Source organism: Jaculus jaculus, chromosome 2 (assembly GCF_020740685.1).
Source record: "Jaculus jaculus isolate mJacJac1 chromosome 2, mJacJac1.mat.Y.cur, whole genome shotgun sequence".
Taxonomy (NCBI): Eukaryota; Metazoa; Chordata; class Mammalia; order Rodentia; family Dipodidae; genus Jaculus; species Jaculus jaculus.
Window position 1 is genome coordinate 172,475,623 of NC_059103.1, and position 14,231 is coordinate 172,489,853.

A 14,231-nucleotide genomic window follows, 5' to 3' on the forward strand; every position below is an offset into this window, starting at 1 on the left:
CATCTTCGTTTCCCTCCTGGGAAACTTCTAACTTTATTAATAGTCTGAAAACTGGGTTTCAGAATAAACATGTGTTCTGAACCACATGAATTGCAGATTATATTGGGATAATGTCTTCTTAGGACCTGGATGCTATTTTTTTTTCCCCTCAAGAAGCAAGCTAGATTCTTTTTTTTCTTTTTTTTTAAAATTTTTCGAGGTGGGGTCTCACTTTAGTCCAGGCTGACCTGGAATTCACTAAGTTCACTAAGTAGTCTCAGGGTGGCCTTGAACTCATGGTGATCCTCCTACCTCTGCCTCCCAAGTGCTGGGATTAAAGGCATGTGCCACCATGCCCCGGCTCAAAATTTAATACTCAATATCTTGATGTCCTGGGTTCTCATTAGCTGTCTGTAACTAAAATCCCAAGATAGGACTGGAGATGTGACTCAGTGCACAGAGTGCCTGCTTAGCATGTAGGAGGCTCTGGGCTCACTCCCTAGCACTTCATAAACCAAGTGTGGTGGTGCATGCCTCTGTAATCCTAGCACTGGGGAAGTGGAGGCAGAAGGATCTCTGAAGTTTAAAGTCATCTTCAGCTATGTAGTAAGTTAGAAGCTAGCCTGAGCTACGTGAGATTCTCTTTGAAAATTTAAAAAACTCTCAATATCATTTTCTCCTCAAACTACAGTCAAACCTGCGCTTCCCTGTTTGTATGTAATTATATATTTACTTGGAAAATAATTGACAGTGGTGTAATAAGTATAGCAGATGTTTCTGAGCTCATCCCTAGAACAGAAGCTGGCAAATGACAATTCCAGAACCATGTTAGATCCACTATCTATTTTTTTGAATAGTGTCCAGACTATTAAATTAGATTCCATGTATTGTCAGTAGTTGAAAACACTCATAAGACTAGTGTATAACATGTGAAAATGATCTGAAATCTGAACATCTATAAATGAAGTGTTCCTGGACCTCAACCCTGTTCATTCCTTCATATGTGTGTGACTGCCTTGGGGCTATAGCAGCCAGGATGGAGTAGTTACAAGGGACATATGACCTGCAAAGCTCAGCACTTGCTGTTGGCCCTTTTCAGGACAAAAGCTCATCACCTTCTGTCCCAAAGGAAGAGACTCTCAAAGGTGCCACGTAATGCACCGGTGGTCAGGGTCAGAGCCTTGTCCAGGACTTAAACTTTAAATCATGAGCTCCAAGCATTCTAAATGCTTACCAGTGGTGGCTCATGCCAGTAATCCCAGCAACCAGAAAGTTGAGGTAGGAGCTTCACAAGTTTGAGGCCAGCCTGGACTACATGGTTATGATTATTTCTCAAAAACAAAACAAAAAAAAGGGCCCAAACAAAACCCATTAGCTTCTCCCTCCCTCCCTTCTAGCTTCCTTCCTTTCTTATTTCTTTCTCTTCCTTCTTTCCTATATGTTTCTATGTGCTTGTGCAGGCAACCATGTGCCATGGGATATGTGTGGCGGTCAGAGGATAATTGTCAGGTGCTGGTCCCTCACCTTCCACTGTGTGGGAGGTGACATCTCGTGACATTCACTGCTCCGTTCATCAGGCTAGCTGGCCTGCAAGCTTCTGATGGACTCTCCAGTCTCTGCTTCCCTTCTTGCCTGGTTGGGATCCCAGATTCCGGCCAGTGTCTAGCTTTAATGGGAGGGAGGGTGGTCTGGGGATCCAAGCTCAGGTACTCATACTTGTTCCACAAGAGATTTATCTGCTGAGCCATCTCTTCCCAGCCCAGCCTGTTCTCTTTTATCTTGACACAAAGATAACCTATTTCCAGTGGTTGGAACAAACAGAAATGATTAGCGCTATCAGTTCTGATCTGTAACTCACCTCCTTTATAAGAGACAGCATGGCGTCATGGAAAGAATGTTGGCTTTGAGCTCAGGAAGCCCTAGTCCTGCTTGAGGAGTGCCATTTATCAGCATGAAGTCTTGAGCCAGCTCCTGGATCTCGGAGCTCGTTTCTGCAGCTGGGCATCGGGGACTTGGTATGAGACCATCTCTTACATTGCAGCCAGCGTTAACATTTCATTTAGCATTATGCGTGAGATAAGGTCCGTGGGAAATCGTAGACTCACCGGTGACTTCACCAGTGTGTTCCTGGGTGCTCCTTGAGGTTCAGACCCACCCCTCCGTCTCATCTGTTCTTTGCAAACTCGCTCTGTTCAAACGGTCTTCACCTACCTGCAGCCCCACGGCTCAGCTTGTCTGTGAGAATTAACCTCTGGCAACTGACTGGAAACCCTGGGCACCCTTGAAGTCCTGAAAGCCACCTTGCCTCAGACCTCATCCTTCCCAGTGCTTTTGTGATGAAACGTGATGCTCCTTGGGGTCTGCTTCAGGGGCTTGTTTCCCTTAGGTTGGTAGTACCGCCGACCGTGGGCTTCTCTACACACTGGTTTCTGGGATGGAGATGGGTGTCAGAGAAAGCACCTTTCCCTTGTTCTCTAATCCTTCAGGGCTAGATTACAGTGCCTTTGATGTGGGCACCAGGAGGCCTATGGCCTGTGCTCTTTTTATCTGGCAAATGGGCATGTCATACCTGTTTTTCCTTTCTGGCCTTACTTTCCAAGTAAATAAAGCAATAGCGTTTAGAACATATAAAACATGTAAACCAGCCTGGTTTATACATTGGAAAGCATAGAAAAGGCATATTTGAACCTTCAGGAGAAATGGAGTTTATCCATGATATTATTTTTTTTAATTAATTAATTAATTTATTTATTTGAGAGCTACAGACACAGAGAGAAAGACAGGTAGAGGGAGAGAGAGAGAATGGGCGTGCCAGGGCTTCCAGCCTCTGCAAACGAACTCCAGACGCATGCGCCCCCTTGTGCATCTGGCTAACGTGGGACCTGGGGAAGCGAGCCTCAAACCGGGGTCCTTAGGCTTCACAGGCAAGCGCTTAACCACTAAGCCATCTCTCCAGCCCCATGATATTGTTTTTAATATTGGGGCTCAGAATGGGAAGCTATCAAAAGTCCACAGTCCGGGTGTGGTGGCGCATGCCTTTAATCCCAGCACTCGGGAGGCAGAGGTAGGAAGGATCACCGTGAGTTCGAGGCCACCCTGAGACTACATATTAATTCCAGGTCAGCCTGACCTAGAGTGAGACTCTACTTCAAAAAAACAAAAAAAAAAAAAGTCCACAGAATTAGAAAAATAGAAATAAATCTAGCTTAGTGAAAAAAAAAGTCACTCACATAACAGTATCTGGTGATATATCAGACCCTTTACCAACTGTTAACCTAATGGCCCCTGGCTATGTGTGAATGGATTTTTTAATCTTCTAGTCCTGAGTCCATGGTCACTCTAGTTCCAAGTTGTGACAGAGTCACATGACCTGCTTTCATGAGGAAACAGCAAGGAGAAAGCAGAAGGAGTTGTGTTCTGCAACATGATTACCACCTTTAGATGGGCTTTGGATTTTTGAGTTTTCCTTGCTGTTTTCATACATTCTAAGGAATAAAATAAGAGCATGTTGACTCTTTTTTTTTTTAAACTTTTATTTATTTTATTTATTTCCTAGTAGAGAGAGAAAGATACACAGACACACAGATACAAACACAGGCCTCTAGCTATTGCAAACAAACCCCAGATGCATGCTTCACTTTGTGCATCTGGCTTACATGGGTCCTGGGGAATGGAATCCAGGTCATCAGGCTTTGTAGACATGCACCTTAATCACTGAGCCATCTCTCCAGCTTGAATGGTGAATCTGAATAGTGTTCTTTTTTAAAATTATTTTTGTTTGCTTTTTATTTATTTGAGAGTGACAGACAGAGAGAAAGAGGCAGATAGAGAGAGAAAGAGAGAATGGGCACGCCAGGGCCTCTAGCCACTGTAAATGAACTCCAGATGCTGGCGCCCCCTTGTGCATTTGGCTAACATGGGTCCTGGAGGATTGAGCCTCGAACTGGGGTCCTTAGGCTTCACAGGCAAGTGCTTAACCGCTAAGCCATCTCTCCAGCCCTTAATATTCTTTACACCCATTCTCCCCATCGTCTGAGATTTCTTGCGTAACTATTCCACCAAAGGTGAGGTCTCTGAATGGCCTTTTCACATACTAGTTGTATCACCCAGCACAAGGCCAATGACCCATTGAGCCTGCAGTCATGACACAGACTTTGGGGTTAAAAATCGGTCTTTGTTCTGGCTGGGTTCCAGCATGCTCATGAGACTGGAGTGAGCAGGGGGGTGCGGGAGGCTTTGGAAAACTTGAGGTCTTACTTTTTAGGAGTATGAGAAGGTAAATTAAGCACCATTGGTTCAGTACTTTAAGCTGCCAGAATGCATAAAAGGATTATTTTTGTCAATTTTTATTAATATTTTCCATGATTATAAAAAATATCCCATGGTAATACCCTTCCTCCCCCCCACTTTCTCCTTTGAAATTCCATTCTCCATCATATCCCCTCCCCAGGATATTTTTTAGATTTTTTTTGTTATTTTTATTTATTTGAGAGCGACAGACACAGAGAGAAAGACAGATAGAGGGAGAGAGAGAGAATGGGCGCACCAGGGCCTCCAGCCACTGCAAATGAATTCCAGATGCGTGTGCCCCCTTGTGCATCTGGCTAACATGGGTCCTGGGGAGTCAAGCCTCGAACCTGGGTCCTTAGGCTTCGCAGGCAAGCACTTAACCACTAAGCCATCTCCCCAGCCCCCTCCCCCCGCCTTTTCTTTGATTGTCCACAACTAGTCTGCCATGTGCTTCTAGTGTACCTCTGGACTTCTATTGACTTGGGAAGTGATGAGTTACTTTGATGGCAAGAAAGCGTTCCGGGAATTGCAGGGTGTTGGAATATCTGGAAGCTTGAGATACATACAGTGTCAATCTCACATGTAGATCCAAAGTGGTCGTTCCAGCTGTTTGCTCTGAACGGAAATTCCAGCCCCTTCCAAGTTGGTCTATTTGATTTTCTCTATATTTGTCTGCAATTTGACAGTCACCAGCATCCTCACCATCATCCTTACGTGGCGCATTGGTGGTGCCTACATCAAATCGGGAGTCCTGAGAGTGCTTTCCACTCCCTCAATTCTCCTGACAGCCCCCTTTAAGCTTCACCCAGTTATTAATTTTTTTATTTTTAGTTGACATAATATTTGTATTGATAGGGCATAGTATGATAAATTGATAATACAGGCAGCACATAACTTGGTGTAATTAGCATTTCCAGCTCCTCAAGTATTGTCATTTCTCTGTAAAGAGACTGAGGCCTCGCTAAGTGAAGAAGTGTGTCCAAATTTGCATAGCCAATAAATGATAAAACAGGGATTTTAATTCAAGGTAGTCTGACCCAAAGGTTCCTATCCCCCCCCCCCATTAAAGCATTTTAACTCAAACACAGCAGTTATAAATTTACTTTAGTTATAAATTTTCTTACTTGGAAGAGAACTACTGCATTTATTGCCTAGAAGAAAAGGAAGCGAGGAGGAGGGGAGAAGGATCCCCATTACTTGACCCTTTTAAACAAGGTGGCAGGTCCTCCTCTAAACCTCAGTGGAAGTTGCCTACACAGTGTATTGACCATCTGCCTTTACTCAACGGCAAGAAGACAGCTGTCTACAAGCTGTGCTTTCCATTGCTTCCAGTAGCTGGCATGGTTGCTTTGTGATGGAATTCTCCGCCTGAGGGAGGCCATGGTTGACAGGTGGAAAGCCTTGGGACATAGTGTCCAGAGACACGCAAGCCAGCGTGGTGATGCCCCAGGTTTACCAAACAGATCTGAATTGCTCACTTCCCGGTCACCTCAACCACGTGGCTGCCCTTCCCAGCCCGTGAACCCCCAAACGTGCCTGTTCCTCCGCCCTCTGTCTGCTGCTCACGGCCTCAGCTCACCTCATTGCTGAGGTTCCTATGTTAACATTTACTGCTAACCTGCCTGCCTGATGGCACTTCAGTGCCCGGAGAGAGTACAGTTTTCTACAGATCTTTATGCACCTTCCGAAGACTAAGGAATGATCAAATTCCATTATCAGAGCATATTCCCTTCTGATTCCTGTTCTTTCAATTCTTGATCCTCTCAAACAGTCCTTCCATTCCTTAGGGTACCCAGTCTGGACAGGGTCATAGTGGGGTTGAGACCTCCCTGGTGGAGGAGGAAAGGACCAGGCAGCTGGGCTGGGGGTCATGCCACTATGGCTGTCCCATTCTGCCTCCACCAGGGAGAAGGGCAGGAAATCGGGACAGCCCCAAAAGGGACTCCCACTGCACTGGGCTTGTGCCATCTACAGTGGTCGTGGCTGTGCCTCAGTGGGCTGGCAGGAAGGCACTGGATGTGAGTGCCTGCTTTATATGGGGGTAACTCCCCCCAAACACACACACATTAGTGTTCACTCTTGCCTTCCTGCTAGCCTGGATCTCCTGAATCTCACCTTTGTGGATCCATATTCAGCAACACAGAACAAGTCTTAGGTCCCGCCCCAGAGATGGTGGTGTGTATTTTCCCCTTTAAGCAGGGATGGCCTGACACCGCCCTGATGGAGAAGGTTAGTGTGTGCCAGGGGAGGTTTAAACCATGGAAAAAGACAGGGACTGGTTTATGTGTGTGTGTATGTATGTATGTATGTATATAACCCTGTGTGGTGGCACCTTTCTGCTGAACTAAACGATTTCTGCTCATCTTTTCCAGCAGCAGTGTTCTTGTTAAACGGATGTTCAGGCCTATGGAAGAGGAGTTCGGTCCAGCACCTTCCAAGCAGATTAAAGAAGAAAGCATAAAGCGAGGTATCTCTCCAGTCTGGGCATCTTGCTGGCTGCCCTGATGCAGAGGGTGGGGGCTTGCAGCTCGGCCGGCCCCGTGGCTCTGGTCAACCCTACTGGGTTTTCCCTCCCGCCGGAAGTTCACAGGCTTCTTCATCACTCGAGCTCTGTCAGTTTAAACACCATGCACAATGGTTGCCCGTCGTGGTTCCTCGGGAGCATGGTAATGGATCTCCTGACTCTTCCAATAGCAAGATGCAAGATTAGAAAGAATCTTGCTGTGTGCATCAATAGCATCGCCTAAGAGCCAGTGATCCAGAATCATTCCTGACGAAACCCACATTGGAAGATCTGGTTCTTGTGACGTCCCAACCTCAGTCAAGGGTCATGTTTTACTTCGAGAGGGTCAGAAAGGAAGCATGAGAGGGCCTGGAGAGATGGCTCAGCTGGTCACACGCTGCCTGCTATGCCTAAACCACCCAGGTTCCATTTCCTCACTACCCATATGCACATAGTGGTGTATATGGAGTTCATTTGCAGTGGCTAGAGGCCTGGCACACCCATTCTTCTCTCTCTGCTTGCAAATAAATAAATAAAATGCCTTTTTTAAAAAAATTATTTATTTATTTATTTATTTATTTGAGAGCGGCAGACACAGGGAGAAAGACAGATAGAGGGAGAGAGAGAGAATGGGCGCGCCAGGGCTTCCAGCCTCTGCAAACGAACTCCAGACGCGTGTGCCCCCTTGTGCATCTGGCTAACGTGGGACCTGGGAACTGAGCCTCGAACCGGGGTCCTTAGGCTTCACAGGCAAGCGCTTAACCGCTAAGCCATCTCTCCAGCCCTCTTTTTTTTTTTTTTTTTCTAAAGAAGGAAGCATGGAAGTGTCAGTGTTGCACACTCAGTGCTATGCACACCTGACCTTTCACAGAGTGGGGGGGGGGAGTGGGTGGTCCCCTCTGCCATGCCCTGGCCGAATCCCAGGTCTGCCAGAGACCCGGAGACCTTCACTATACTGGACGAGTAATGACCCAGCTCACCACCTTAACATGAGCTTTCCCTAATAGAGACTTCTTCCTTTTTACTACGGTGAGATCTGTATCAAAGTCAAGAGCATCCCCTCTGTGGGCTGCCTTTGAACCCTGGTGTTATGTCGCCTTGCGCACGGTCCTGACCGCTTTGCTCCTCAGAATCCTCATCTGTAGAGTTACTTTAGGGAACGAGGAGTTCACATGCCGGCGACTCTTTGCTCAAGCCTAGCAGACGAGTATTGTTTCTGCTGTTAGTTTTGTCATTGTCTGTTGCCTGGGTCAGCTACATGATCACGGTTGTGGATGAGTAATTAGTATTGCAGAATGGAAGGTGTCTAAATGCGTGAGTTTCCATTACCAACATATAAACCTTAAGACAAAATTCTGAGCTCACAGCTCACCACAGATATTTCAACTTAATTCGTGGGTGCCTCTTCTCCCCTGTACTTTCCGTAGAAGTAGAGCAGAGTCATAGGTAGATCAAGGATCACAAAAGTGTGCATACTTGTAGCTTGCCTTGGCCCTTCACGCCTGGTGGCCAGTCCAAACCTGCTTTCCAGACATCATGAAGGTAGTACAAAAATTGCCCTAGACATGGTTTTGGGCTGTAATTAAAAGCACAGCCATGGCTTCTGAAATTCAAAATCACAGAGACACATGAGGGCACCCTAACCTACCAGCAGTAAGCAAGCGGTCCCCCAGAGTGACTTCTCTTTGGGAAAAGATGGGACATTCCAGGCTTGTAGCTTGGAGCTCTCTGAGCTGGCACTTGGAAAGCTCAGGAAATTAGGGTCAGTGACAGATCCCTCATTTATTTGTCAGAGGTTCCCCAAGAGAAAAGACTGATCACAATTACCACCAAAGCTGTCATTACGGGTTGTTCTGCCTTTACAGCCACTTGTCAGGGTGACTGGGTCGGAGTCACTTGGGGGTTACTTCATGTCGCTGTCTGCATTTGGCTGTATAGTGCCTGGGACGTGTGATGGTTGTTCTTTCTGCTATTGTCAGGATGATTGTTATTTTATTTTATTTTATTTTTTTATTTGCAAGGAGAGAGAGAGAGAAAGAGAGAATGGGTGCTCCAGGGCCTCTTGCTGTTGCAGACCAACTCCAGATGCACGTGCCTCTATGTGAATCTGGATTTATGTGGGAACAGGGGAATTGAACCCTGGCCTTTAGGCTTTGCGAGCAAGCACCGTAACCACTGAGCAATCTCTCTAGCCCCTGGAATGATTGTTAGGATTGCTCTGCCACAGAGCAGAGCTCATGAAAGCAGACTGTCTGGGCAAGCCCCCCTGTGGACTGGTGGACCGTGAGCCCCGCTCTGTCAACAAGCAGCAAGGGAGGGCTGCAGCCTCCCTGCCTGGCCTCTGCTGCTCCCAACTACCCCACTCCAGAGCATCGCTAGAACGCCCACGCGACCACGGCAGCATCATGTCCCAATGATTTGAGCAGAGGAGATTTCTAACTATGGTGTGAACAGCGCTCACCTGAATAGAATGGCATTGAGGGGTTTCCCTAGAGTTGGCGTGCTGGAAATCTTCTTCCTTTCCTTCCCTTCCCTTCCCTCCCCTCCCCTTCCTTTTATCCTTCCTTCCTTTTCCCTTCCTTCCTTCCTTCCTTCCTTCCTTCCTTCCTTCCTTCCCTTCCTTCCTTCCTTCCTCTCCTTCTTGAGACCTTTAGGAAAAAGTTATAGAAGTTTCACCTGTAGTGGCCATCAATGCTGAGTTTTCCCACTTGGATTTAATTTTCTTTCTTTATCTTGTTTTTATTTCTTTATTTGAGAGAAAGATATATATATATATATATATATATATATATATATATATATATGTAGAGAGGGAGGGGGGAGGGAGGGAGGGATTGAGAGAGAGAGGGAGAGAAAGAGAGGGGGAGAGAGAGAGAGAAAGAATGGGTGCACCAGGGCCTTCAGCCACTGTGAACAAACTCCAGATGCTTGTGCTACCTTGAGCATCTGGCTCCAGGGAACTCAAACCTGGGTCCTTTGGCTTTGCAGCAGGCGCCTTAACTGCTAAGCCATCTCTTCTAGCCCGAATTTAATTTTCTCTCTCCACTTGTAATTAGGGTCTTGTATCCTAATTATTTTTCCATAAATGGCTAATATTGAGTTCTGTTTCAATAACCATTAGGCTATTAGATAGTTTTAGCTGAATGAAGGCTATGCACTACTGCTTCCAGAGGACTAAATTTAGAAATCTTTGGGGATATAGTCAGTCTGTTTATTTAATAAGTACTTTATTTTCATATTTGATAAAGAGAAGAAGCTGCAATATGTAAGCCAGCCTGCCTGCCACTTCCTTCCTGTCTCCTCACACACTAAGCGAACAGTCACAGCTTTCAGGAAGGAAATCTCGGGCAGAGGGTTCTCTGCGCCCTACTGATAATGGCCTGTGTAAGGCAGAGCAGCATTAACAAGCTTTTAGGGACGGGGAAGGGGGTGGGGCAGGAGTTTGGATTTTAGCTTCTTTTATGCTCCAGCCCTGCATTTATTCTGGTTGATGGGGATTATAGTTCAGTGGACATTTGATGCAGTCAGGATCTAACCTTGGTGAGGTTTTTGTTTCATTTGACCTGTGCGGTTTTCTCTAGACTGGCCAGGAACCCGAGCTGTCTACCTTGAGCCCCGCTGTTCCCTCTGAACCATCACAAGTCATGTCACTGGGAGGAGGGGACAAGAAAATGTCAGCCAATGGAGGCTTCGGGGTTGCACCTGAGTACCAGTGGCCACTCCCGCCACCCCCCCCCCCCCCCGGGAGTTAAGTTGCCTACTATTGCCAGAGGACTGACGTAGTCAGAGAGGACACGGGGACAAGAGAGCGGCAATAGGTGTCAGTAGGTGGCATGCCTATGGGACACAGGGGTCTTCTTAGTCTCTCCAAAGGAGCTCTTGCTCCTTCTTAGTCCGTGCCCTTTCCAGTCAGGATGTTTTACAGAGAAATGCATAGAAGAGCCGTGTTCTGCTTAGCCGAGGGCACCAAAACCACAAGACTGGGTGCTTGGTGGGTGCCACGTCTATGCCAATTATACCGATAGACAATTTCACTGAACCCACGTGGTGACCTGCGTGGTAGATACTAGTGTCGGAGAAAATCCAGGATGGGAGAGGGGTGGAGTGAACCCCAGATTGTGATTCTCCACATCCTAAGCTTGCTCCAGGGTTCTAGATGGTGCCCCGTCTTTCTGGTAGGCCTGTGAATCTGCAGTTTCTCCACATGGAGGCACCATACCATCTTTTGCTGGCATTGATACTTCACTCAATCTTCTTCTTTTTTTGTTGTTTTTGTTTTTGTTTTTCAAGGTAGAGCCTCACTGTGGCCCAGGCTGATCTGGAACTAACTACGTAGTCTCAGGGTGGCCTCGAACTCATGGAGATCCCCCTACTTCTGCCTCCCAAGTGCTAGGATTAAAGGTGTGCGCCACCACGCCCGGCTAATGTTCATGATTTTGATTTCCCTCAAGATCACCTTCCCAGAGCTGGCCCTCGCCCTTACCCTGACAAGAGCAGGCTATAATGTCTCATGTCCTTGCTTTCCTAACTCTAATAACTCGTTCTAGCTTATTTAAGGCCTCCCACCTCTCCCTGAGGGCCACACACTCCGTAAGAACAGGGCTACAACTCCAGCTCCTGGAACCCCTAGCCTAGGGGCTCCTGAGGGTATTCAGTAATATTCAATGACCGAAATAAGTAGAAGCAACGATCATAGACAGACCATGTCCCCACCTTGAAAAACTCACATGTAAACACATGTTACATAGTTGTCATTGTATCTCATCCAGTCACTCCTCACAAGTCCCTAGCCACGGGGCATCGCTATAGATGTCTCGGTCACCCTAGAGAATATCATCTGGTTCAGCAGATGATGGGACGTATGTTACAGGAAGCAATTCCCTGGGGAGGTCTTTGGTCACACAGCCTTCCCCCCTTCTCTTTCAGTGCTTTTGTACGTGCGGAAGGAGAGTGACGACGTGTTTGATGCCCTGATGCTGAAGTCGCCCACGGTGAAGGGCCTAATGGAAGCGGTAAGCCACGGGCCCTTTCAGCTGTGTCTGCCTCAGCAGAACCTGTTTGCTATGATGCACAGCCAAGTGCTCCAGGAGGAGCTTCTGAAAGAAAAAAGAAAAGCCGAGAGCCAGGGAAACCTCCACCTCTGTGTGTCTCGGCTTCTCAGCATGCTAAGAAGAAAACTGAAATACCGCCAGTTGCCCGTCAGTGCCAGGCACAGCACGATGCTATAGGGGAAGGTTCAGCTGGGTTTTGTTTTTCCACAAATCTTTCTTTTTTTTTTTTAATATTTTTGCTTATTTTTATTTATTTATTTAAGAGCAGCAGAGAGAGGAAAAGGCAGAGAGAGAGACTGAGAGAGAGAATGGGCGCGCCAAGGTCTCCAGCCACTGCAAACAAACTCCAGACGCGTGCGCCCCCTTGTGCATCTGGCTAACGGGGGTCCAGGGGAACCGAGCCTCGAACCGGGGTCCTTAGGCTTCACAGGCAAGCGCTTAACCGCTAAGCCATCTCTCCAGCCCTCAAGCTGGGTTTTCATTTATCTGTTTGCACCGAACCAACTTGGAAACATTTAGCTTCCAAACACACATACAGAGCAAGAAAAATTTAGCACCTTTTTTGGCTATGGTCGTATACTACGGGGACGGTTAAGAGAAACAAACCATATATTGTGGAATTATAATGGTTTGAAATATGGTTCTTCCCCCCACCCCTGTCCGAGTCCAGCATTACTCAACATGGTGCAGGAAGTTATTTTAAGTTTTACTCATACATTAATCACCCATGTGGCTCTACTTTGAAAATAAGTTCTGTTCTCCTGTTTCCTTACTCTACATTATAGAAGATACCTCTGTGTGTGTGTGTGTGTGTGTGTGTGTGTGTGTGTGTTTACAGTGCCCCTCAGGATGGTATGTCTCTTGTCTCTCATGGTGGTGGACCACTGGTCTGGAAAACTGCTCTGTTGGGACAGCATCTTGGGTTGTGAGGCTGAACATTAAGATGTGTAAGAAAGTTCCAACCCATGGACTCATTCAGTGTGGTCATTTGTGGCTAGTTTCTTTCCTTTACCATCCTTCTCAGTGATGCTCATTCTGTTGGAATGCAGACCAGTACTTACTCTTTCTCAAGGCAGAATGATACTCCGTTGTATAGGCATGCCACATTTTCTTTTTTGGGTGCTCAGCTGACATACTTTGGATTAAAAAAATATAATTTATTTTTATTTATTTAGTTGACAGAGAAAGAGGGAGAGAGAGGGAGAGAGAGAATGGGTGCACCAGGGCCTCCAGCCACTGCAGACGAACTCCAGATGCATGTGCCCCTTTGTGCATCTGGCTAACGTGGGTCCTGGAGAATCGAACCTGGGTCCTTTGGCCTCATAGGCAAATGCCTCAACTCCTAAGCCATCCCTTTAGCCTTGGATTTTTTTCTTCTGGGGGATTGTTATGAATGATGATGCCATGTACATTCGTTGGACCGATGGTCACTTCTGTGTCCAGTTCTCTCGAGGGTACATAATGAGTGGAATTGCTAGGTAGACATAAGAGGCCAACTATCCTGTGATTCACTTTATCAGTAGTATTTGGAATAGCTGAATGCATAGAGCTGGAAAGCAGGATCATGGGTGGCAGTGGTTGGGAAAGGAAGGAGGACAATCGCTCAGTTGCTTGGTGGGTTTCCTTTGGAAGGGCTGGAAATGTTTTGGAGTTAGAGTTAGTGGTTGCTTAATGTTAGGAATGCACTGTGATACAGCACAGGTTATTCATTCATACTGCTGTGTCCCTAGGAAGGGAGCAGAGCGGGGAGGACCATCCAGACCCACACTGAGGGAGGGCTTGCTCATTTTGTCTGCTTAACAGAATTTGGTGGTGGGTGGATAGTTGTTCCACATGAAAGAGAAACAAGCCCAGAAATAAATGCAACAAAAAAAATCATATATATAGGAAGTCACCATTTCATATATATATATAGATGAAAATATATAGATGAAAAATTATACAATATATTTCATATATATAAATATATATATGAAAATATGCAGATGAAATAATATATAATGTATTTCATATATATAAAATATATATGAAAAAATATATATGAATATATATAATATATTTCATATATATATATAAAGTATATATATATGAAATTGTGACCTCCAAATTCCCTATCCTCAGCCAGTTATTGGAGGAAGAAGTAAATTCATAGTAGAGTATAACAAATCTCTTTAAAATTTTTTTCAAATTTCTTTTTTTTTTTTTTTTTTTGGTTTTACGAGGTTGGGTCTCACTCAAGCTCAGGCTGACCTGGAATTCACTATGGAGTCTCAGGGTGGCCTCGAGCTCACAACGATCCTCCTACCTCTGCCTTCCAAGTGCTGGATTAAAGGTGTGTGCCACGACACCCGGCTTCAAATTTCTTAAAAAAATTTTTTTTGACAGATGGTGATGAAATGTGGATTTGT

At 46.0% G+C, this 14,231-nt stretch overlaps 1 protein-coding gene across 1 annotated transcript in view; it reads left to right on the forward strand.

Moving 5' to 3' along the window:
• Positions 1-14,231, forward strand: part of Grhl2 (grainyhead like transcription factor 2) — a 177,976-nt gene that overhangs the window by 146,187 nt on the left and 17,558 nt on the right. Inside the window, exons 12-13 of the mRNA XM_045143555.1 lie at positions 6,642-6,736; positions 11,699-11,784. Coding sequence (XP_044999490.1) covers positions 6,642-6,736; positions 11,699-11,784 — 181 coding nt within the window. The remainder of the gene's footprint in view (positions 1-6,641; positions 6,737-11,698; positions 11,785-14,231) is intronic.